Source organism: Gopherus flavomarginatus, chromosome 16, assembly GCF_025201925.1.
Source record: "Gopherus flavomarginatus isolate rGopFla2 chromosome 16, rGopFla2.mat.asm, whole genome shotgun sequence".
Classification (NCBI taxonomy): Eukaryota; Metazoa; Chordata; order Testudines; family Testudinidae; genus Gopherus; species Gopherus flavomarginatus.
Window position 1 is genome coordinate 27,926,416 of NC_066632.1, and position 24,569 is coordinate 27,950,984.

Consider the following 24,569-nt stretch of genomic DNA (forward strand, 5'->3'; position numbering starts at 1 on the left):
CTATGCAGCCTGTGTCCATTTGCCCTCCCCCAACTCCCTAGGGCAGGTCCTCGTGTCTCAGGGTGGGATGGGGGGCAGGGGCTCAGCTCTGCCAGTCATAGAATTCAAGGATGGGAAAAGCCCCAGGGATCCAGCTGCATTAGACTCTAAGCAATGGCCCTGGAACAAGCATGGAACAGACGAAATAACAAATCCACGGAAACCTGCTCAAACCCAGGCACTGCAGGCAGGACCCCTGTCCAGAGGTGCCAGGCCCCAGCCAGCTCTCAGTTACATTTGGTTTTTTAATGTTTCCTTTGCAGACACTTGGCTAATGGCCCCATTAGAGGTGTGGGCAGATAATGAATATAAAGAGGAACACAAGGAAGGCTCTCTCTTCAGTGGCTTTTATGGAAGGAATGAAAAGTGGTTTGCACACATTTAGGTGCCTCACTGCCCTCCCTTCCTGCACAGAGCAGGGCACACCTCTCCCCATCGCTCAGAAGGGAAACAGGCCCAGGGAAGGGAGGGGGCGTTTCTAACCTTACACAGAAAAGGAGGCAGAGCCAGGAATGGAATCATGTCTCCTAACCCATAGCCCCATCCAGAACTGGACCCCAGCCCCCTATGCTCTAACCATTAGACCCCAAACCCCTCCAAGCGGTTGGGATAGGAAAAGGGATCTGGGCTCCCAGTACCTCATGCTCTAACCACTATTCCCCACTCCCTTCCATCAATGCTCGACTACTACGCCAACCTGCCCTTTCAGAGCTAGTTGTTCTGAAGCTGTGCGGCTTTCTTTGTTCTTCGTTCATGTTCCTGGACTTCCCGGTGTTCACGGGCAACAAGAGCAGGTAGCGGATGTGGTTAGACGACTAGGTGAGCGGCAGGGCCAGTGAGGCTAGGAAAGTCAGCACCCGTGCAGGCATGACAGCTGCCCCAAGAAGATGTACCACAGCCCATGATGGAAATTGGTCTGCTCCAGGAAGATGGTGGGAAACTCCTGCAGGGAGCCTCTGTCCCTGACAGCTGGATGCATGCTATGTCCTGGCTCACATACCCCCTGGGAGCCCCTCAGGGAAAGGAGGGAATGTGAAAGAGGCAGGAAGGTGGAGAGGAACCAGAGGCAATGTTTGGGGTTGGGAAAGTCCAAACCTGAAGCAGGATCTTGCCTCCTTTCCTCTCCTCTGCCTGGCTTTGCCTTTCCAGCATCCCTTTTTCTGGGTTCCTTCCACACTTGTTCTCTGCAGACAGCTCACTGCTTTGCTCCAAGGCAAAGTGCAGAAGGAGCCCCTGGAGCATGGGGTCTGGAGGCAGCTGTTTCTCCAGGGAACCCTGCTGTCTCTGGGAGCCCAGCATGGGGCCAGCAACTCCAGGGAGGAAGGAGGGATCCTGCCTGCAGCCTCCCTGGGCAGCAACTTCCAGCCTGCTGGCTCCAGGGTGCCTTATGAAGGAGGGATCATCATAGGGAGTTTAGCCTTCAATTGCAGATGTGAATCCCACAAATGCAAAGTAACACACACTGGCGGGGAGACTTGAACTCCTCAGTAAACCCAGTGCTCTAAAAAGGATCTGGGTATTGCTGAGGGCAACTTTGTTGAGACCTCTGCTCAGTGCATAGTTGGAGCCAGGAAAGATCTAATTCCTGCTTCCAAATCCCCACCTCAATCCAGCACCCTTGCTCTAATCCCTGCTCCTTCAACACCTGCACCTCAATCCAGCACCTCTGCTCTAATCCCTGCTCCCAGATGCTCCAACACCCCCACCTCAGTCCAGCACTCCTGCTCTAATCCCTGCTCCCAACACCCCCACCTCAATCCAGCACCTGTGCTCTAATCCCTGCTCCCAGATGCTCCAACACCCCCACCTCAGTCCAGCACTCCTGCTCTAATCCCTGCTCCCAACACCCCCACCTCAATCCAGCGCCTGTGCTCTAATCCCTGCTCCCAGATGCTCCAACACCCCCACCTCAGTCCAGCACCTCTGCTCTAATCCCTGCTCCCAGATGCTCCAACACTCCCACCACAATCCAGCACCTCTGCTCTAATCCCTGCTCCCAGATGCTCCAACATCCCCACCTCAATCCAGCACCTCTGCTCTAATCCCTGCTCCCAGATGCTCCAACACCCCCACCTCAATCCAGCACCTCTGCTCTAATCCCTGCTCCCAGATGCTCCAACACCCCCACCTCAATCCAGCACCTCTGCTCTAATCCCTGCTCCCAACACCCCCACCTCAATCCAGCGCCTGTGCTCTAATCCCTGCTCCCAGATGCTCCAACACTGTCACCTCAGTCCAGCACCCCTGCTCTAATACTTGCTCCCTGCTTTTCCAACTCCCCCACCCCAATCCAGCGCCCCTGCTCCCAGATGCTCCAACACCGTCACCTCAGTCCAGCACTCCTGCTCTAATCCCTGCTCCCAGATGCTCCAACACCCTCACCTCAATCCAGCATCCCTGCTCCTCCAACTCCCCCACCCCAATCCAGCACCCCTGCTCTAACCCCTGCTCCCAGATGCCAGACTCTCCAGCACCCCCAGCACATACCATATTCGCAACTGGCACTTGCAGCCAAACTCCCCCTGCATTCCCTGGGATAACACCAGTCCCAAATCCGTGCTTTCCTGGTCCCCCATCTCCAAAAGGGGCCACAAGGACCATGCTTCATAGGATCACACTAACACAGATGGAACACATAGGATGTTCTAGTGCCATCTAGTGAACTCCCACTGTAACTTGCATCAAGTCACAGACGCCCCCTAAAATGTGTAAGTGCAGAGTGCCCACTCTCCCTCCAGCTTCCAGACTGCCCTCAAAACTCCCCTCCCTCATCCTCTTTGTCTCTGGTGAATTCCTAGCAAGCGTATCAGTGTCTGCCTCTCCTGGCTACGTCTGACCTTGCCCAGGAGGCTCAGCTATCGACCAGCTACCTCAAGTGTCTGCTTGGCCCATGGAAGGGGATCACTCGGGCATGTGCAGCGTGGCTAAATGGAAAGCAATTTGTGAGAGGTGAACAGGGAGGCAAAGGCATTTAAAAAACTATTCCAGATGACAAGGAGCAGGTTCATAGCCAGGACAGAGACATGCAGGTCCCTGGGAACAAAAGAGAAACCTCCACGGATGAGTAAATCCAAACCAAAGTCATGCACCTTGCCTTGGTGGCAATGACTCTGGGTGCTGAGACCCCATGTCTTTGTTCACTGTCCCCACAAGATCTGCCATGCTTGGAATTTGCCTGGCTTTGAGAGTCTAAGGTTTCACTGTTTAAAAACAACAACAACAAAAATGTTTCTAGTCTTTCTGGTTGGAAAGGAATCGATGCAGCGACATGTGCCAGAGCCTACAAAGAAAACAGCAGAACTGAGAGGTGTGAGCGATCCCATTCAGTGCAATAGGTGGGTTAATGCTGAAATTTAAAGATGTCTGCTGAAATGGCAGCATGGTTAACATTTAATTGCTGGTAGATTTAGTAGCAACATCTAGCTAATGTGGTAATCCCACAATTCCAAACTGCCCCACCCCAGTCTCCCTATGCCAAAGCCCTCAACTGCCCCTCCTTGGATGCCAAGACCTCTGGCTTCCCCATCCCAGCAACATCTCTGATGCAGTTACATGCAGTCAGTGCTTGGGGAGAAGGGTAAAAATAATGGACATTAACAGACACATAAATCCCCAAGGGGCTATGCGGCCCCCATTGCCCAGGGCAGGGGTGGGGCTTGCTGCCTACGGTGTGGGAGGGTAGGGACTGCTGCGCTGAGTGTGACCCTGAATCTCCCATCTTTCCCAGAGAAGCCAGGGCTCTGTGGTAGGATTTCAGACCCATGAACTGCCCAGCACATGGACCCCTGACTGCATCCCACAGCCCGACCAAGAAGTTGATTGTGGTTGTTTGCAGGGATAGAATCTCAGGATCTTCTTCTTTAAAAGCACACACCTGGGCACCCGAGCTAAAGGGGACTCTCCAGTCACTGTTATTAACATAGAGACTATGAGACACAGCTGAGCTGCTCTGATTCCAGCCAGCAGAGGGCAGTGGAGTGCAGAGACACTGATTTTTTCCAGGACTGAGTTCCAGTTTTGCAGTCCCTCTGTGGGTGGGGCTATCTTAGCACACCCCAGAGCTGGATGCCCATGAGACCCTGAGGCTGATGCAAAGACAGAGCTTCTATATGCTGAAATATCCAACTGTCCCTGACTGAGCACATGAGAAAGTGCATCTCATCCACCCCACTGATTGTGTTTGGACATGGTCTAGCCTGTTACTGCTGATTGTACCTGCACTGGCACAAGAATGCGCTGAAGGAGCCTGACCCCAGTGCTGCCGCCATGGGAAGACGCCTGACTGCAGTGAGAGCCTGAGGGGCTGAGATGCCATATCTCCCATGGACGGCCTATAGAAAGGTGGGAGGAGAGAGATGTTTCTCCATGGCACTCCTATAGAGAGATGACAGGCGATAGCCCTGTAGGCACTTCCTCCATAGACAGAAGGGCAGGGAGTGGGTTCCAGTCCCCGCCAGCCTGTGGGGATGGGGCCCAGGAATCTCTGGGGAAAGGCTCTGTGTATCTTCCGATACCAGTTGGTCCTTCTGAACTTCTGCCTTTGGAAATGGTAAGTGTTGTGATTCTCAGGGCATAGGCTCCCCACTTCTACAGGGCCCCCTACAAGATGTTCCCTGCCAGCCACCCCTGGGACATCAACAGCCCTGCTCCAATAGGGCCCTGCACCCAATGCTCCCTGCCAGCCACCACTGAGCCCTGCTCCAATAGGGCCCTGGACCCAGTGCTCCCTGTCTGCTATCTCTGGGGTATTCTACGGGGCTGCCTCCCTGCCAGCTGACATCAGGCAGCTGACAAAGAGAAATAAGATTTCAGTCACTGAACTTGCCCCAGGCGGGCAGCTGACAATTGCTCCCTGCCTTCGCTTCTCCTGCCTCTCTCCCCCACCTCTCCAACCCATTTACTGTTAGTTCAGGTCATGATTTCTGTCTGTTACACATGGAGCATTTTAATTACAGCAAGCAGTTTGCCTGCCACGCAGGGAGCCTGCGGGCCCAGCTGGCCAGAGTCACAGCACCAAGGGAGTGGCATGAGACATATGAAGGGCCAACCTGAGCCAGGGCTGAGAACTAGATGCTCATCCTAGCAGCTAGTACATCTGTCTCAGCAGACCCCCCACTCTGGGGCAGACAGTCCCTCCTCCTCACCAAACCTGATGGAACTGGTAGTGGTGGAGGGGGAATGGGGCCTCAGCCCCCAATAAGGGGCTACAGCAAAGGCACGTGGGCTCCAGTAGAGGCAGGGGAAAGAGCAAAACAGCTGTAACAGTCCTCTATGCTGCTGGGAGCCGTTTATGGGGCCACAACTGCACTGAGAACCAGGTCTTTGCGTGGAGCAGGAGCTCCCTAATGGTGGAAATTAAGCCAAGAGCAAGCTGGGATATCTGAGCCCCGTAAACATAGTGGGTCCCAATCACCGTTCTGCAAACACCACTCAGCCAGATCCTTGTGTCTGTTCAGGTTCCCCAGGTGACAGGTTCCTGCTGGAGCCCAATAGCACTGCCTGGCCTCAGAATGGCATTGTCTGTGCCCATGGTAACAGGGCCCAGTGCTGTTATCACCATGTGGACCCTGCCATACTGGCACAGCGGAGAGACAAACAGGCTAGCCAGGACAGGCCCAAGGACAGAGACCAGCTGTGGGACCAAGCTGCCCAGCTATGAGGGGCCCCTTGGCTCCCTGCTGGGTTTGTCCTTCCTCACATTACTGAGGGGGCAAAAGCTCCTGGCAGGAATGGGGCTTACTCACCACGGAGAAGTCCTCTGGCCCACACTCAGCCCCTTGGTAGCTGCAGTTCAGCAGCATGTCCTCCAGCTGGTGGCAAGTGCGGTTGTAGAAGTTGTACATGTTCAGGGGCTGCTCGAAGGCCTCAGGGCTGAGCTGGGCCAGGGGGAAGCCCGGCTCCGTCAAGTTCTCAGACATCAGGGGCGCAATATAGAGCAGGTCCTCCTGGCTGAGCTGTGAAATCCGCAGGAGGTTGATATTGCAGAAGGTGATGGCTGGAAAGGTCATCTCGGGGCTATTCTGCTCATCCAGCAGCGTGACATGGTGGTACTCCAGGTAGTAGATGATGCGGTCAGCCACCTGGTAGAGGAACATGGAGAGGGAGAGCAGGAAGGCCAGTGCCCAGAGCATCTGCCGCATCCTGAAGCCGCCCTCCATGAAGATATGGCTAGCTCCGTGCAGTGTGCAGCTGCTGGCAAAAGCCACAATGTCAGCGGCCGTCCTCTCCTCCTCCTCTTCATCCTCCTCCTGACCGTAAAGGAACTCGTCCACGCTGTCTTCTCCTCTCCCCACAGTCCCGTTGTCTCCACGCCCCTCCTCACTGGAGGAGAAGGAGATGGTGCAGAATATCTGGATGGGCATCCTGCAGGAGGGGGGGGTCCTGCCCCTCCTCAACCCTCCTTGTTCCACTGCTGGCCAGGGGGTCCTCAAGGGCTTTGGTCTGACCCTCTTGAGGGACAAAGGAAGAAAGATACGAGAGTGGGAGAGAGAGCTAGGGAGGACAGAGGGAGAGGAAAGTTGAGTAAAAAAGCAGGGAGGAGAGGGGGAGAGAGAGGAAATTAGAGTGACCAGATGGAGACAGGGGGTGGCAAAGGGAGAAGTGGAGACATGGAGAGAAAAAGGGAAGAGAGAAGAGACTGGAGGAGAGAGAGGGACAAACGAGGCATTATCGGAGAAGCAAGAAAGGAGGGGATGGGAGGAAGCTGAGTGACCAGGAGTTCTGCAGCGCTCCCACCCAGCCCAATGAGGAGCCTGGTCTGGATTGTGGCTGGCAGGGCAAAGAAGAAAAGTGTTGCTGGCTCCAAAAGCTTTGCTGCTCAATTTGCTAACAAGTTGGGAGCTCCCGATCCCCTGAGCTCTGAGCCGAGTTGCAGCACTCCTGTGTGTCTGCGCGCTCTGGACGATCGTATGCGCGTGTGTGAGCGCGGAGCCTACAGCCCAGTGCTGCAAGCAGCCCGGCCAGCAGAGACCGGGCCTGCTGAATAATTGATCAGCATTCCCTGTCCTTGGAGCCGGAGGTGATGAGGGCTGGGGGGAGGAACGCAGTCCAGCCTGGCAGCCCCTGAGGGCCCGATGCACCCAGACCCCATCTTCCCAGGGCCAGGTTGTTTCCTGAACCCATGTCTCAGCCTGTTCTAACACCTCACAACTGTTTATCAAAAAGTGTCCAGAGCCAGAGAGAATATGGGACCCACCGCGCCCAAACCACAATGTCTGGAATTCAGACTACAGAGAATACGGGACCCAGAGACCCCAAACCACAACATGTGAGGTTCATACCGAAGAGACTTCTCTGGTCATAAACCGATCAAGTTGGAGCCTTGTGCTGGGAAGCTGGATTTCTATTGCCCTTGCAGGACACAGACCATCTCAACCAGGCCCTGGACCTTCCCTGTGTACAGGGGCTTCCCAAATCTGCTACAGTCTCAGGGTGTGGGGCAGGAAGAAGATGCTGTTAGGTGAGCAGAAGAGGCAGCTGGCCTGAGTCTTGGAGAGCAATTTTAAAGTGGATCCTAAAATGAATGGGGAAGAAAGTGCTGGAGCTGCTAGGACTGAGGTGCTTGCGCTGTAAGGGGGTGGCAGCAGGGCCTGGAGAGCCGGCACCAGGGAAGCTGCAATAGCCCAGTTGAGAAAGAAGCTCCTTTTATTCTGATCTGCAACCTCCCTCATGGCAGTGCCTCCTCCCACGCAGAGCCTCGCCTGTGGTTTGCCTTCCCTGCACTCAGACCATTAGAAGGGGAGTCTGATGGGGCCACAGAGTAATTTCCAGCCCATTTCTTGCACCGCAGTCGCTGCTTCCTAACCCAAGAGGGACGGGGAATGTTTAAACAGGCAGCACTTGCAGGCCTGAAAGAGCAGGCCGGGAAACTGGCCATTTGGGTGTGGCCAACTCAGCATAAAGTGGACACAGCTCATCCCTCTGGCTTCACTGCTCGTGGGCTGCCTCCCCTCCTTAGCATCTGGGTAAGAGAGCCAAGTTCTCAGCACACCCACTGGGAGGCCTGCACCCAGAAACCTAGTCCTGCTTCAACTCCAGCCCCGTGGCAAGGGGGAGAATGGCGATGAAAGCCTTGGCTCTGGTATAACCTGAACATGCATGTGGTCAGTGCTGCCGTTCTCTGAGCTGGGCCAAAGAGAGGGCTCATCTACAAACAGGGCTCCAGCCAAGGGGAGTGTGAGGGCTGCACCCTCAAGCACTGTCTGTGAAACATGAGTTCTCCTTCTGTGCCTCACTTTCCCCATCTGTGACACTTAGAATATGAAGGTGGGAGCTGGGCTCTAGCTCAGCTCTGCCATGGACTAGCCTAGGGCCAGATTCTCAAGAGAGCGCAGCACTTGGCAGCTAGCCTGTTCTCAGTGATGGGTGTGAGGATTCCCCACTGTTCACAGTGATGCATGTGGCGGGGATTCCCCCTTGTCTCCTGTTTACCCTGAGCAGGTTGCACCATTGCTGGAGCCAATTCAGCAGCCACTGTTCATGGGAGGCCCTACCTAGGGATGACCTAACCAGGCACTGGCAGTGCTAGAGGGGATCAGCAGGGGGAAGATAGGGGGATCCAGAATGGCTGGGCATGGTTCTCTGAGTAGCTTTGAGCCAGGTTCCAGTTTGCCCCACTCCCAAGGACAGGATTCCTCCACTCAAAGCATAGCTGCCAAGGTGCAGAGATGGGAAAGGAGGTACTAGGAACCCATTCCCTTTCTTTACCGGCCTGGGGGGTGTGCACATGTTGGGGGGAGAAAGGATGGCTCAGGACTGGCCTGGAAGTCAGAAAGACCCAAGTTCAATTCCCAGCTCTGCCACAGACTCTCTGTGCCCCACTCCCCTAGCTGTACCATAGCCTGACCCTGCCTCCCTAGGGAGCATGAGAATAAATCTGTTACCAGCTGTGCAGCACTTGGACACCACAGTAATCGGGGCTCAGTACAGACCAGAGATAAGGGCTTTACCATGCCAAAGATAGGTGTCTGCTCAGGGTGGGACATGTTCTTTATCGACCAGCCACGCCTTGCCCAAAGCACTGGGCTCCTTACAGCGAGATACTGATACCTTAGCAGCACAGCACCTTAAAGGCCTGTTGGAGGAGTGCTGCAGAGGATGGAACAATCCAACACCCACAAACAGGGCAGGGGTGGGGATTTAGTACTTCTTGTAAATAATTGAAAGGAGGACTCCCTTAAGAGGACTGGAAGAGCCAAAGCTATAATGAAAGCACTTCATCATCAGTGGGAGCCAGAAACCAGCATTTTTACTCAGCTTAAACAACTCACAGAGATTTACTGCTTCCTTGGGCAGCACTGGATTTACTGCTCCCACACCCCTTGTGCACACTGAGGGAGAAAGAAAAGGGGGTCAACTGGTCCTGCAGGGAGCCTAGCCCACACAGTCCCCAGTCCTATGCCTTTCAAGCACTGGGCACAATCCCAGCACAATGTGCCAAATTCTCCTCTGGCAAATGCCAGCCCCACCCCACTGATTCCACTGGGGGCTGCAGGGGGGTGAGCGACCTTCTTCTGCTAGCCCCAACAGGCCCAGCTCACCCCAGGGGAACTTCACTGATGATGCTGCCCTAGTGAGTCACGTCCCTCAGACTCTGCATAGGGCTTCCACTGTCTACTAAAAGGTGCTCTCAGCCCAGACCTTGCTGCAGCCGGGGCCAGAGGCAGGTTTCATGGCCCTCCCCCGACACTCCTTGATTTATTCTTTGACCCTTCTCCATCCCCTTCCCTCCCTTTGCTCACTTAGCACGTAGGCTCAGGTTACCCCAGACAAGAGGCACGCTGACACCCGAGCCAAGCAGGAAGGCGAGTGCCTGCAGCACTAAAGTGACCCTTGAAACCTGAGCCAGGCATTATGGCAGAAATATTCTGAAGGCAGGTTCCAGCAATTAAAAGCTCTTAGCACTAATGAGCCAGGCAGGGCAGCAGGGCAGGGCCTGTGCCCCCTTGCCTAATTAGCGTCCCCATTCCAGGTGGGGTGGGAGCTATGTCAGCTCCTGTATTAACCTTGGCACAACTTGTCAGCTGGGAGACGACACTTCAATGGCATCTGTCTCTTGGGTGAATCCTGACGGAGCTAGGTCCAGAGTGTGTCCATTGCAGCGCCTCATTGAATGTATCTACACTGAGTTCAAATGCCCCTGACTGTCCTGCACCAGCTGACTGGGCTCATGGGCTACAAAGGTACAATATAGACATTCGGACTGGGCTGGAGCCTGGGCTCTGGGCCCCAAGCCAGAACGTCCACATTGTAATTGTAGAGCCCTGCAGCCCACATCAGCTGACAGGGGCCAGCTGTACATTTTATTGAAGTGTAAACACCTTGTGAGGCCTGACTCTGCGGTGTACTGAGCACCCTTGACTCCCATGGGAAGGCAACGGAGGGCTCTGGCTGCCACACAGAATTGGGCCCTCAGTGAGGGGTTCTGTCTTGAACTAACCACTCCCAAGGCCTCTTTCAGCTATGTGTCCTCCAGGAACTAAATGATGCCAGGCTGCCGCCCACATCCACACACTGGGCCACAGCCCAGATTTAAGGACCCATGAATCCTTGTCTTGAATCACACGCCCCAGACCAGTTCACTGACAATACCATTATCTACGATATGCTGCGTTGCACTATTTCTGCCTGTGTTTCTGGGCACGTGCACATGTGCTGTACAATATGGCGCAGCAGTTAATTAGTAGGGCCTGTGTAGCAAGAGTTGCATGGCCTGCAGGGGAGGGTGTTGCTGCAAACCCCAGTCTGTGTTATCCATGAGCCTTGGGCTGCACGTGCATCTGAGTTCCTAATTTAAGCTGCAGAAGGCTGGATCTCTGGATCCTTCCAGCTCTTCCCTTATCAATAATTATTGTTACCCTTTTTCAGGTAAGGCATTGGGGGGGGCAGGGGGGAGGCACGTGGGAGGTGTTAAAAATAAGACATGGAAACAGAACCAGTGCAGAGCTTGGGTGCTGCACCAGCCGGCGCCTGCGCCAGCCAAGTGCCTGCGTCTGCACTTCTGGATCCACTTCCATTCCGAGGTGCAGATCACTGAGCCAGTGCCCTGGGGGAGGTGGGAAGGGGGAAGGAGGCATATCCTGGGAATCACTGAGCCAGTCCCCGGGGGCCTTTGGGGCCAGGAAAGAAGCAGGACAGCTCGGTCCAAGGACAGCTACTACCTTAGGAATGCGCAGAGCGGATGCTGGTACTGAAAGGCTCCAGGAGTTGATGGGACAGGAGAGAAGCAGCAAAGTGGGGGAACCAGAGGAGGCTTTTCTACCTCAACTTCAGCTTGAAAAGGCTGAATCTCTGCCTTTATCAACAGACTTCCAGTTCTCAGGGCCTGGCGTGAGAAGCCTGCGGGCTTTCTTAGAGTCCCTAGGGTGGATGGGAGAAGCCTGGGACCAAGAGTCCTCAGGGAGGGTGGCAGATGGAAGGGCCCTGCAGTCCCCCTGGGTGGGTGGGAGGAACCTGGGGGTCTGGGTCCCCCAGGATGGAAGTGAGCCTGGATCTGTGGCTGAAGTAGCCTCAGGTGAAGAGCTCCAATGACCTGCACACACTTGCATTGCTTGTCACTGAGCAGCCAGCAAGGAGCTGGATCGAGCTCATGAATCTCCATGGCACCTCCTTAACCCAGCCACTATCTGCCCCAAGAAGGGAGGATGGTCCAGTGGTTGCAGCACTAGTCTGGGGCTCAGGAGATCTGGGTTCAATTATTTTCTTTGCTACAGATTCCCTTTGTGATCCTGGGCAAGTCCCTAAGTCTTTCTGTGCCTCAGTTCCCCCTGTATATGTGACAGAGGTGAGTAAAGAATTGCAAAGATTTTTGTTATTAGGGGACATAGAGGCCCCACAGCTAGAAAGAGAATCTTGGTCCCTTCTGCTGTCCATGCCAGGCCTACGTCTCTGCTGCGCCCTCCTCAAGCTAGCTGGGATTTCAGTCATGATGTCTCCCTCCAGGACTTGGAGTGGTTCTGGTCATGCGGCCTGCTTTGTCTTCTTTGCCAGCATGAAGACGATCAAAGCCACCGAGAACTGTCCCTGGCCCCAGCTCTGACATGATCCTGTTGCTAGCATGTCACCAACTGCTGGGCTCCATCCCCCCTGCAGTGGAGAGCATCAGTAACATGAGTTAATAAGATGTTTCTCTCCCCCCTTCGGGAGGGAATATGGAGAGGTAACTCCCAGCAGCTGCTTAATTCATGCCCAGCCTTGCTGGGAGACTGAACAGGAAACAAGCCCTCAAGGAGTGAGTGGTGGGAGAGCCTGGGAGGAGAGCAGGGCTCTGGAGCCACCCAGACTGAATACACACTGCTCTGTGCAGACCAGGCCGGGCACTGGGGCACAACACCAGCTATGTTTGCCTAGGGAAACCTCCCCAAAGCTACGGTGCTTGACCAGTTCCTGATCTGCCACACTTGTGCAGGGGCACCCCCAGACATTTCCCCCAGAGTATGCAGCTCCAATCCCTGCTGCAGCTGCTGGCCCCACTGCCTCGTCTGCTGAGTCCATGGCACACTCAACCCCCACCTTGCAGCCTGCCCCCTCCAGGTGCAATGTCATCCCCTTTCCTGAGAGGAAGAGGGAGAGGCCAGACCAGGTCCTGGTGCAGGAGTTGGTCCCATGTAGCAAGGAGGAGCAATGCTGGCCACCCCACTGCCCAGTATGCCCACTTAGGGTTGGCCCTGTGGCCCTTCTAATGTGATGGAGGACCACAAGCCAAACCTGAGCAGCGCTGCAACCTTTCCCCATGTGCCCAGGGATCACAACACCACTCACTCAATTTCGGGAAACTGACGCACAAGGGCAGGCAGTGATTTGCCCAAGGTTACATACAATCAGCAGCTGATTTGGAATGAGGACCCAAGTGTGCTGGCTCCTAGGTCCCTGTTTTAATCATTAGACCCCACTGTCCTCCCAAGGTTGGGAAGAGAACCCAGGAGTCCTGGCTCCCAGACTTCTGCTTTCCCCATTAGGCCAACTCTATGATGTGCTCTGAGCTACCTCTGCGATTGTGATGAGCTTCTCCATGCTCAGGGGATGTGCTACCTTAGGGGTGGCCAACCTGAGCCTGAGAAGGAGTCAGAATTTACCAATGTACATTGCCAAAGAGCCACGGTAATACATCAGCAGCCCCATCAGCCCCCCACTCCAGCACCTCCTGCCCACCGGCAATCCTGCCGATCAGTACCTCCCCCTCCATCCCTGTGCTTCCTGCCCGCCGCGATCAGCCATTTCACAGTGTACAGGAGGCTCTGGGATGGAGGCAGGGGTGGCTCTATGTATTTTGCCACCCCAAGCACGGCAGTCAGTTGGTTTTCGGCGGCATGCCTGCGGGAGGTCAGCCAGTCCTGTGCCTTCGGTGTACCCGCTGCTGAATTGCCACCGAAGCCGCAGGACTGGCGGCCCTCCCGCAGGCATGCCACCGAAGGCAGCCTGACTGCCGCCCCCTGTGGCTTGCCACCCCAGGCACACGCTTGGAGGTGGGGAGGAGCAAGGGTGCAGCAGGCTCAGGGGAGGGGGCAGGAAAGGGGTGGAGTGGGGGCAGGGCCTGGGGTTGAGCAGTGGAAAGTTGGCACCTGTAGCTCCAGCCCTGGAGTCAGCACTTATGCAAGGACCCGCATATTAACCTCTGAAAAGCTGCATGCGGCTCCGAAGCAACAGGTTAGCCACCCCTGTGCTATCTGCCTTCCCCCACTCTGCCTCTTGAGGTTGGGCCTCTGGAGCTCTTACACCCACTGCTGTACAAGGGCCTGGACATGCTCTGGGTCAGTGAGCTGTAGGGCAGATCCCCGTCACTCTGTTACTACAGAGAGTGACTAACGGAAGGCTCTTCCCCTTGCTCTGTCCTGCAGTCCTGGGCGTGACCAGGTCTCATGCACCAAGATGTGCAGGGTTCCGGCTAGACGCCACAAAAGGCTAGTGGATGAGGCCTTCCTCTGCTGCCACTCCCCTGGAACTCTGATCCCGGCCACCTCCTTGGAGTCCAAGAGACAGGGTTCTGCAGGGCTGGTGGGAAGTGCAGAGAAAGCAGGCAGATCTGACAGCGGCAATGGGACATTTCACAGCCTCTAATGCCTGGACGGAGATATTCATAGTAATAAACCAATCCTCAAGAAGGTGGGTAGAAAACAACTTGTCAAGCACCACCTTATCCCACGCCTTCAAGCAGCAATCACACACCAGAGAACCACCTTTCAGAGCCAGACCAATTCATTTAATAACCAGTATCAAATACTCTCCTCCTCCCTTTGGTAACATCACCAAGATCCAATGGGCTAAGAGAGACAGCAAGATCCAGTGGCTAGAGCAGGGGACTGGGAGCCAGCACTCCTGGGTTCTCTCTGAAGCTCAGGAAAGAAGAGATGCCTAGTGGTTGGAGATAGGGACTGAGAGCAATGTCCAGTGGTTAATGCACTTCCTGGCCTTTTGAGAGCTGCTGATTAATAATATTCACCCTTCTTCCTAGCACTGCAGTTTTAGTGAGGATGAGTGGAGGGGAAAGCAGAGGCTCCCTGGATCCTGCTCAGGTGGGGGCTGGTGGGAGAAGGGCTGCTTCCTGGCTAAAATAAGCAGTAATGGGGTATGAAGGTTCAGCCTCCGGTCCCCGCATGCTCTGAGTTTGCTCCCAGTAATCGGTTGTATGGAGCAGCTGATCTCTCTTAACCTCCCGAGGAGCTGGAATCATCAGGATTCAAGTGAACAGCTGTCCAGAGTAACCAGGAGTGGAATCCAGGGAATGAATATCTGATGGGGCAGCACAATGACACCAGGAGTCCATGGAGTCCTGCCTTCTCAGGGGGCCACACCACCCTGGGCTCTAGCAGAGAACAACCTGGAGTGTGCATTAGAAGGACAGCCCCAGGGTGCAAGGAAGGGGAAGAGGCACAGTTCAGAACACACCAGGCTCCACTTATCCCTAGACTGAGACACCTCCCCCATCCTGAGACCCCTGATCTGACCCTAACCAGGGGCTGGGGAGACACTGGTTATATTCCAGCACCGGCAATTACATTTGCCCTCCATAGACTCCCCAACATCAATGTCAGGCAGATCTGAGATTCTCTTTTATGTTCCATCCTGAAACTGCCGTGAGGCTGTGAAACAGTCAATATGCTCCAAACCAGAAGTGGCTGCAACAGTTCCTCACTGCATGTATGTATACATTTTTAACACACACTCACACACTCTCTCTCTCTCTCCAAGATTAGATAGATAGATAGATAGGTAGATACTTCTTTGGGGTGAAAGGTCCTACAATGTAATTTATTGTTGTTATGACTTATTATTTGCTTAAGACCTGCCAAACTCGGAGCCTGGTGCCTGATATGTCCCACAGAGCCCAATACCCAACATGCCATGTCACACAGAGCCCAGTACCCAAGATGTTACATGGAGCCCGGTACCCTATTCGACACATCACATGGAGCCCAGTACCTGACTCGACATGTCACACGGAGCCCAGTACCACACATGACACATGGCATGGAGCCCAGTATGAGAGATTACATGTTGCACAGACACATGGAGCCAAGTATCCAACACGAGACATCACATGAAACCCAGTACCCAAGATGTTACATGGAGCCCAGTACCCTATTCGACACATCACATGGAGCCCAGTACCTGACTCGACATGTCACACGGAGCCCAGTACTTGACACATCACAGGGACATGACACAACACGATACGTCACACAGAGACCAGTACCCAATTCAACACGTCACGTGGAGCTCAGTACCTGACACGTCACATGAAAGTTACTCTGGAGACACTTATTTCGTTTTCCTGTAAACAGCCTGACAGGGAGGGGAAAGGAATAAGTTGTTCCTGTCCCCAGATTTTATAGACGCTTTCAAAATCCACTTAAGTTTGTCCCTGAAGGGAGCCCTTCCCTCCCCAGACAACGCTTGCAGTCAGGAAAGCAAACCAAACATTGGGCTGTTTTAAGGAATGAGACGGGGATGATGTGGAGCGTATCTAGCTGCCACTGGAGAATGCAATGGTCCCCGCCATCAGAATATTGTGCTCAGTTCTGGTCACCCCACTGCAGAAAGGATGGGGAGATTGGACAAGGGACCTTTCTCCAGCAGTGTATAGGGCCACCAACAGCCCCACGGGGCTGGAGGTGAATTCCCTCCACTCTCTAGGGCAGGTTATAATTCTCCATGAGGGGGTTCCTTACATTTTCCTCTGACACATCTGACTCACTTGATCAGGTCTGGAGCAGGGGACTGGGGAGGAGCCAGAGCTGCCAAATTTCCAGGCACTAGGGTCCTCCCAGCCCACTGTTATTTTCCGTCCCGACTTGGGAGGGGCCAGCGCAGTGCTGCCAGGAGCCCCTTCCATGCCGATAGGCTGTGACCGCCTAGGCAGCATCAGCTGATTAGTCAGAGCCAGGGAGAACCACGGAGCCTGTCTGTGTCCAGGAGCCTCAATTCAGAATCCTCTTCATAGCCCTCTGAGACAAGTCCTGCCTGATCCCCCTGAGGGCAGCCTGCTCAGGTCCAACCTGGCCTCTGGGAGAGTTCAGCTCCAGGTCTAAAGGTCACAGCTCAGCACATATCAAGGGACCTGTGGCTGCCCCACTAACCTTCTGGACTTCCTCCCATTGGGTACTTGTTCCTCTGGAGGCCACAAGATGGCAGCAACTCACTTGTGTCTGCCAGGAGAAGGGTCTGCTGGGCTGGAGTTTGGCTGGGCCCCTCCAGCTGGCAGAACCGAGTTCTGGGCTGACACACACAGGATGCTCTGCCGTTCACTTAGGAAATCAGTGGGAATCCCTGTGCCAGATCCCAGCCATGGAGTTAAAGGTGTAGGGAAGGGTGGAGGGAATCTACCGTGCCTCTACTACTGCCAAGACCTCTTTGGTTGGTTAGTATCCCCATGTCAGGTTGGACCCTTCACACCTCGTGCTCCCCATGCTGAGATTAGGAAGGAAACAAGTGACTCTGAAAAGTAAAAGTATCTGCCCACAGTGAGAGACAGGACACACTCATCCACTGTACAGTGAAATTATACTAGAGCCCCTTCCCTTCCTTGGGACAGGAGGGGAATTCAGTCTCTGTTCAGTCCTTGGCTAATGAGAAGCCAATCAGTGGTTTCCTGAGATGGAAACCCATGTCCTAGGAATTGAGCTGAGAACGGCTCACTCATTTCACACCACCGAATGGCTTTGGGCACTAGTGACCTGAATTTAAACTTGCACCTCAAAGGGAAAAAGTTTGATGGCCAGTTTGTAAGCCAGCCAGGTGCCCCTGCCTGACCCAAGACGCTGCATCCCAGTGCCTACCGTCAGCGCCTCTGAGAAGAAAACCAGCGCGTGCCAGTTGGCCTCAGCTGCACCCCTGGAAGCTGCTTTGCTAATGCTACAGCACAGGGATGCTTGTGCCTGGGTGAGAGATTGGAACGCACAGTGGAGCAGCAGGGGCTGCTGAGCTAGAAAGTGGGTGGATGTCTCAGCCCAGTTCATCATTTCACTTGGGGCTGTCTGAGAAACTGAACAACGAGTCCAGCACTTGTTCTCTCTCTTTCTCATTCACCCTCACACACAAAATATCTCTCATCCCCTCAGTGAGCCTGGTTAGAGTTGCTCTTGCTCATCCGCATACCCAGCTCACGGTGCTCATGCTCCCCAGTGGTGGTTCCACACTCTAGTCGAACCATCACATTCCCTGACATCAGAAACCTCTCTGGGATGCATGCTGGGGGGACATAGTATAGGGAGGCCAATTGACATGGTCTCCTTCCCACATCTGACAGCTTGGGCAGCTCCGCACAACTGGACTGCAGGTGATCTCCCGTTCAGACCAGGGGTCACACCATGGTATGTTGGGAGTGTGGTCCATAACTCCCCTTAGGGATCAGGTTAATATCTAGAGTCTGGCGCCTCTAGGGTATAACTGGGGTTCAGAGCTGGAACAATAATACACAGCAGCAGGAGCCCCAGATCCATACAGGGAATGGAAGCCCTTCTGTTCCCAGGATGGTGTGAGCCCAGAACTCGAGTTAAAGATATGTCCTAGCACAAATGTAGAGTTGCTCCAGAGCACATTCCTGACCCCTCCCTCCCATCAAAGCTGCATGGATGCTGCTCCCTAACTCGCCCTCTAATGCCAGCTTGGGGATGTGGGGGCAAGGTGGGATCACCCACGCAGCTCTGATCAATGCTTGGACTAAACTTCTCTTGCCACCTACACCTCAGCTTCCCAGCTCCAGGCTCCCTCTTATCAGATCCTACCACCTTGCATCTGTTCCCTTCACTGGCCGAGCTGAGTGTGGCTTGTGTTATCCGGCTCTTTATCCCCAAGATTAGATGCGTCACAGTGGATTAGCATGTCACATTCTAATGCAGAAAAATTGATGATTAAAGAAAAATTGTGCCCATGTATAATTCACCCCCTCCTTTTCCTTCCACACCTTGTCCCCATGGGCTCTGGGACCTAGAGGAATCCAACAAGAAGGTTCATGCACCACAGTTAGGGTAGAAGTAGCTTTCCTCACCCCTGACACCCTAAATTGGGGCTGGGGAGGTTAAGCCTAGTGTGCAGGAGAGCTATGCGGATGGATGGGAAATCCCCAAGGGAGAGGCCAGCAAGCCCAAAAAAGAGAGTGGATGGGGATGGGGGTGGGGTGGAAGAAGTGTGTGTGTGTTTTGGGGGGACACTAAATGAACTGTACAGCAGGGATAACCCCAGCCTCCATCCCATAATAACCTAGGCAGTCTTTCCTGGCCTCCAGCCCATAACATCCTGGGGGCAGCCAGCCCCAACCTCCATAGTAATCAAACCCTAGGGGCTGCCCCACCCCTCATCCCTTCATGGATGGATTTAGCTGGTGAGCTGGAGTTATCTGGACACAGCCATGGTCCCAGGTACTTGCACCCTAGCTCTGCAGACACTCTGAGCTGCTCACCATTCCACTGAGAAGTGTTAAGAATCAATTTTTTAGCACAATTTTGCAATTATTCACAGTGTCTGGTAAAGGGGGAAGTAAAAAGGCCAGTAAAACCTTCATGTTCATGGCCTGGGGAAGGTACCTCCAGACTACACAAACAGCTAAGAGAGCCATACCATATTATGCTACCCTGCAGTTCTGGGATCCTCAGCGTCTGAGCACAAAAAAAGATCCTGCAGCCTTAGGAAAAGTAGAAATCCACCCAATGCCCAAAGCCTCTGTATTTCCATTTTCCAACCTCACTAATCAGATGAGATAAGGAAAAACACCTGGGGGAGAGAGGCACTGCAGGGGAAAAGATGCAGAGCATGGTGGGGACACAGACTGGGATTGCAGAGGTGGAGGAGACATAGGGGATGTGGCGGGAGAGATGGAGAATGTAGAAGGGGAGAGATGAAGAGCATATGGCTGTAGCTAAGGCTCTTTTAACGCGAGTGGAGCAGGAATTGCTGGCCAGGCAGTTCCACTGTCCTTGACTCATTCTGTGGCCATAGGTGCAGCAGGATGGCTCAGGACAGCACCTGACATTACACACCATTGGAGCTGCAGCAGCCCCAAGGCCCCATGCAAAGAGCCTGTGCCCTGTGGATGAGAAGCTGAGTCAGGTGTGGGAATCACATGGGACTGGGAACAGCTTTGCCCATTCCCTTGTGGGAAGCAGTGCTGTCTAGCAGTTAGAGCAGGGGGCTGAGAGCTGTGGGAAGAGGGAGTGGATAGAGTAGGTGAATGGGAGTCAGGCCTTGGTGATGGTGTAGAGTGTGGCCTGTGGATCAGAGCCAGAGAGGAACTGGAAATCAAGGTTCCATCCCCACCTACGAGAGGGAGTGTGCTGCCAGCCGCAAGTCAGGCCTCAGGATTCTTGTCCTGCTGTGCTGCCTGGCAGAATTTACCGGTGGCTCAGTGAGCTCAAAAAGCAGCAAAGAATCCTGTGGCACCTTATAGACTAACAGACGTTTGGAGCATGAGCTTTCGTGGGTGAATACCCACTTCCTCAGATGCATCTCCAAAACGTCTGTTAGTCTATAAGGTGCCACAGGATTCTTTGCTGCTTTTACAGATCCAGACTAACACGGCTACCCCTCTGATCAGTGAGCTCAGTTGCTGGAATTTACCAGCTTCACACTAGAGGAGTCACAGACCCAACGTGCTATCAAAGGAGCCGTTTTTATCCTTCAGTCCCAGAGCTTGAAATGCCAAATGCTGCACAAAGTTCACCATTCTGCCACCAGCACCATGTGCCCTCTCTCCCCAGGGACATTCTCACTGCTTGGGGGGAGCTGGAGATTCTCCAAACCATTCTGGGTGACCCTGGGAACAGTGATGGGTCCTGGCCTGATACCTCTCCCTGAACCAGGCAGGAAGGCAATTCCAGGATTATCAAGAGAGACTAGACAGGGTCAGAGATGCTGGGAGCAGTGAGCATGGAGCAGGCATAGCCACCCTGGGACAGATGTTCCCCAGATCTCACCCCATGGAGCCTTTGGGAGACACAAGGAGAGGAGGGGAGATGGGGCTGGGCAGCACTGGGGCCTAAAGGGAAGGGTATTGAGAAGACCCAGGGCCGTGGGCTCAGCAGAAATCCATGGAGGGGAGGGGCTATGGGAGCAATGAGGCCCCTGGGAGGGGGGGAGCAAGGCAACCCCATCCTGTCTCCCCATCTATCCTGTCTCCCATTCCACTTGACCCTGTCCTCTTCTGTCTCACCCCATTCTTCCCAGCGTGGATCTGTCCCGTCCCATTCAAAACTGTTCTGCTCTGCTCCCACCCTGTCATATTCCCCAATATCATCCCAATCCCTCCAGCCTGTCCTACCCCTTACATCTCACCTCCCATCAGCCCTATCGCCCTGCCCTCATCCCCATCCTGTCCCCCTACATCCCATCCTACTTCATTCCAATCTCCGTGGCTTCATCCCCTATATCCCACCCCACATGACCCCAAACTCCCTTGCCTCATCCTGTCAGCCCTGTCCCACCCCCCTACATAGAATCATAGACTATAAGGGTTGGAAGGGACCTCAGGAGGTATCTAGTCCAGCCCCCTGCTCAAAGCAGGACCAATCCCAACTAAATCATCCCAGCCAGGGCTTTGGCAAGCCGGGCCTTAAAGACCTCTAAGGAAGGAGATTCCACCACCTTCTTAGGTAACCCATTCCAGTGCTTCACCACTCTTTAAGTGAAAAAGTTTTTCCTACTATCCAACCTAAACCTCCCCCACTGCAACTTGAGACCATTACTCCTTGTTCTGTCATCTGCTACCACTGAGAACAGTCTAGATCCATCCTCTTTGGAAACCCCTTTCAGGTAGTTGAAAGCAGCTATCAAATCCTGCCTCATTATTTTCTTCTACAGACTAAACAATCCCAGTTCCCTCAGCCTCGCCTCATAAGTCATGTGCTCCAGCCCCCTGATCATTTTTGTTGCCCTCCCCTGGACTCTTTCCAATTTTCCCACATCCTTCTTGTAGTGTGAGGTTCAAAACTGGACACAGTACTCCAGATGAGGCCTCACCAATACTGAACAGAGGGGAATGATCACATCCCTCGATCTGCTGGCAATGCTCCTACTTATAGAGCCCAAAATGCCGTTAGCATTCTTGGCAACGAGGGCACACTGTTGACTCATATGCAGCTTCTCATCCACTGTAATCCCTAGGTCCTTTTCTGCAGAACTGCTGCCTAGTCACTTGGTCCCTAGTCTGTAGCAGTGCATGGGATTCTTCCATCCTAAGCGCAGAACTCTGCAATTGTCCTTGTTGAACCTCATCAGATTTCTTTTGGCCCAATCCTCTAACCTGTCCAGGTCCCTCTGTATCCTATCCCTACCTTCCAGAGTATTTACCATTCCTCCCAGTTTAGTGTCACCTGCAAACTTGCTGAGGGTGCAATCTACGCCATCCTCCAGATCATTAATGAAGATATTGAACAAAACTGGCCCCAGGACCAACCCTTGGGGCACTCCGATCCCCTGTCAATCACCCCAATCCCCCAGCTCTGTCCCTTTTAATCCATGTGACTCATAAGCTGGTCTCCTCTGGAGAATAAACCATCTAACAGGACAGGAAAACCAAACAACGATGGATATTTATGTCACTACCTGGCACTCCAGCCCCCTATGCCCCACGCCCACAGGCAGAGTTGTCTGGGGGCACCCAGGAATCTTTGTTTGAAAGCCCTGCAGGTCTGGGGATTCCTGGAACCCGATGGGGACCTGGACTCTGGAGGCACAGACAGGCTCACAACTCCAACTCACTTCCCTGACAAAGGAGCCCATGCAGGAAAGAATCCAGAACAGCAGTGTGGATGCTTAAGAGAGATGGAGAGGGGAAGGGAGGGAGGGAGAGAGAAAGGGACAAAGGCGGCAGTCCAATGTAGAGGGAGAGGTTGCTCACCTTGTGCAGTAACTGGAGTTCTTCAGGATGTGTCCCCCTAGGGTGCTCTACTTGAGGTGCACATGGTGATTGGGGATTTTCAGTAGCAGATCCTGTTTGGACTATACATGTGCTCTCCCTTCTATTGAGCTGTGTGGGCACACTATCCTCAGTTCCTTCTCCACTATGAAGTCCCAAAGATGAGACTCCAAAGCAGAGGGGAAGGAAGGTAGGCAGTAGAGCACCCAAAGTGAGGGTATCTCGAAGAATTGCAAGGTGAGTAACCTCTTCTTCTTTGAATAGTGTCTTTATGGGGACTCCACTTCAGGTGACTTCTGAGCAGTATCTGCAGCAGCAGGAGGATATGGGTAGATACACATAGAAAACACTTTTTCTCCAAGGGATGAGAAATGCATTTCCAAAAATTGATGACCCAGACCTGCTCTCAAGCAGAATTTCTTGAACTTTCTGCTGGTGGCAGCTGCAAAGAAGTCCACTTTTGGAAACCTCCAAATTAGGAACACATGTTTGAGAGTCTGAGGGTCAAGTAGCTGCTCATAATCTTAGGAGAAGTGCCTGCTAAGATTGTCAGCCATAGCGTTTTGAATGCCTGGAAGTTAAGGATTGATTTACACCAGTTCCAGAGATTCACTGCTTTGGCACAGAGGGATGGGGATTTCCCTCCCTCCCCCCGATGATGATGTATGTAAAACATGCAGGTTATGTTGTACGACTTGATTTTCATGGATTGGCCCCTGATGTTGGGGGGGAAGTGCATACAGGGATTCTTGACAGCTCTTAATTCCAGGAAGCTGATGTGAAGACGAGACTCTTGGGTAGACATTTGCTGGGAATGGTGAGTGTCCCTAGATGTGCTTCCCAGCCCATGAGGGATACAACCAAAGTTATGGTGACCGTTGGAGAAGGTTGGCTGAAAGTAACTCCTGCACACACTTTGGAAGGATCTTTCCACCAACTGAGTAAATCCGGAATTCAACAACGGACAGAAGCCATCCTGCCTAGACTGTGTTTGTTTGGAGTCTAAACTGTTCTGAGCCATCCCTGAAAGCAGCAAAGGTGCAACCTGGAATATTGGGCATGCTGCCATGTGTCCCAATAGTTGAAGGCAATTTCTTGTTGATGTCTGTGGGCTTATTTGAAACCTCTAAGTTCCAAGTATGGAGAGATTCATCCGTGGACTTGGAGAAAAGCTTAAGTCCATAAAAAGGAAGGTCTTCTCAGTATTCTGGCCCTTCCCAGGAAAGCTACACAATGTAGCAAAGATACGCTGTGCATGACGAGAGCAATAAAGAAGGAGCAGGCTGAGTGTCGGCTGCATCTAGGGAGGCTTGCAAGAAGACTCTTACTAAGAGCTGACCTAGAGCTGTGATGGCCTTGAACTGCTCACAAGGTTTCACAGCAAGGTGGTCAATAAAATAGTTGAATTTGTCATAATTGGTATAGTTGTACTTTGCCATTCGAGCTTGATCATTTACAATCTGAAATTGCAGCATGGGCAAGAAGTAGCAAACCAGTCAATGTGCTTCTGGCGTTTATCGTGGCGTGTAGACTTTGCATGATTTTGACAGCCTATACAACTAAAAAATTTGGTGGAGGGTGGGAGAACAAAAATTCGGGCAGTGAGACAGTGAGAAAACGAGGTGCTCTGCTCCCATCTCTCTTTTGGCTACAGCCCAGCTCCTGTTCCACCTATGCAGCCTCGTTTCTGCACAGCAGGGTTCCTGTGCCTTTTCTTTACACTTTGGATCTCAGCAGACCTTCCCCATGTGGGCCTTGGTGGCACCAGCCCTCTCCTGCGGGTCGGGTGAACACGGACAGTCCCGATATTTGGGGCTTTTTGCTATCTAGGCTCCTATTACCCCGCACCCCCGTCCTGATTTTTCACACTTGCTGTCTGGTCACCCTACCTGCGGGTGCAGCCCTTGAATATACAAGCTCTCACACAGACATGTGAAAGGGAAGAAATGTTCTAAACTCCCCCTCGTGCCTCCAGCAACTAACAAAGATCCTCAGCATGGCCCTGTTTCGCCCTCTCCTGGGTTATCGGCCATGGTGCCTGACATCTGCTGCAATAGACTTTAATAAAAGGCACATTATGGTGAGTAATGTGCTAAGTGGACTTCATTATGGACTCAGTGCCTCCTTGGCTCCCATTGTTTTATATTATTTTATATCAGAACAGCTTATCTTCTCTCCAAACCCT

The 24,569-nt window shown here is 53.4% G+C and overlaps 1 protein-coding gene and 1 long non-coding RNA gene across 8 annotated transcripts in view; both read right to left on the reverse strand.

Moving 5' to 3' along the window:
• Window positions 1–24,569, reverse strand: part of ASIC1 (acid sensing ion channel subunit 1) — a 179,077-nt gene that overhangs the window by 18,445 nt on the left and 136,063 nt on the right. Inside the window, exon 1 of one of the 5 annotated variants that reach the window (XM_050925704.1) lies at window positions 5,784–6,401. The exons of the other annotated variants lie outside the window; for them this stretch is intronic. Coding sequence (XP_050781661.1) covers window positions 5,784–6,401 — 618 coding nt within the window. Of the gene's footprint in view, window positions 1–5,783; window positions 6,402–24,569 lie in introns of those variants that run through there. 5 annotated transcript variants of the gene reach the window in all.
• LOC127035631 (uncharacterized) lies at window positions 1,526–2,413 on the reverse strand. 3 transcript variants are annotated; one of them, XR_007769888.1, is made up of 4 exons: window positions 2,359–2,413; window positions 2,058–2,253; window positions 1,893–1,947; window positions 1,526–1,846 (listed from the first exon to the last, which is right to left on the reverse strand). It is a non-coding gene; the product is annotated as an uncharacterized LOC127035631 (long non-coding RNA). The 3 variants fall into 3 exon arrangements; XR_007769887.1 differs by having other exon boundaries at window positions 1,526–1,804; window positions 1,860–1,947; XR_007769886.1 differs by having other exon boundaries at window positions 1,526–1,947.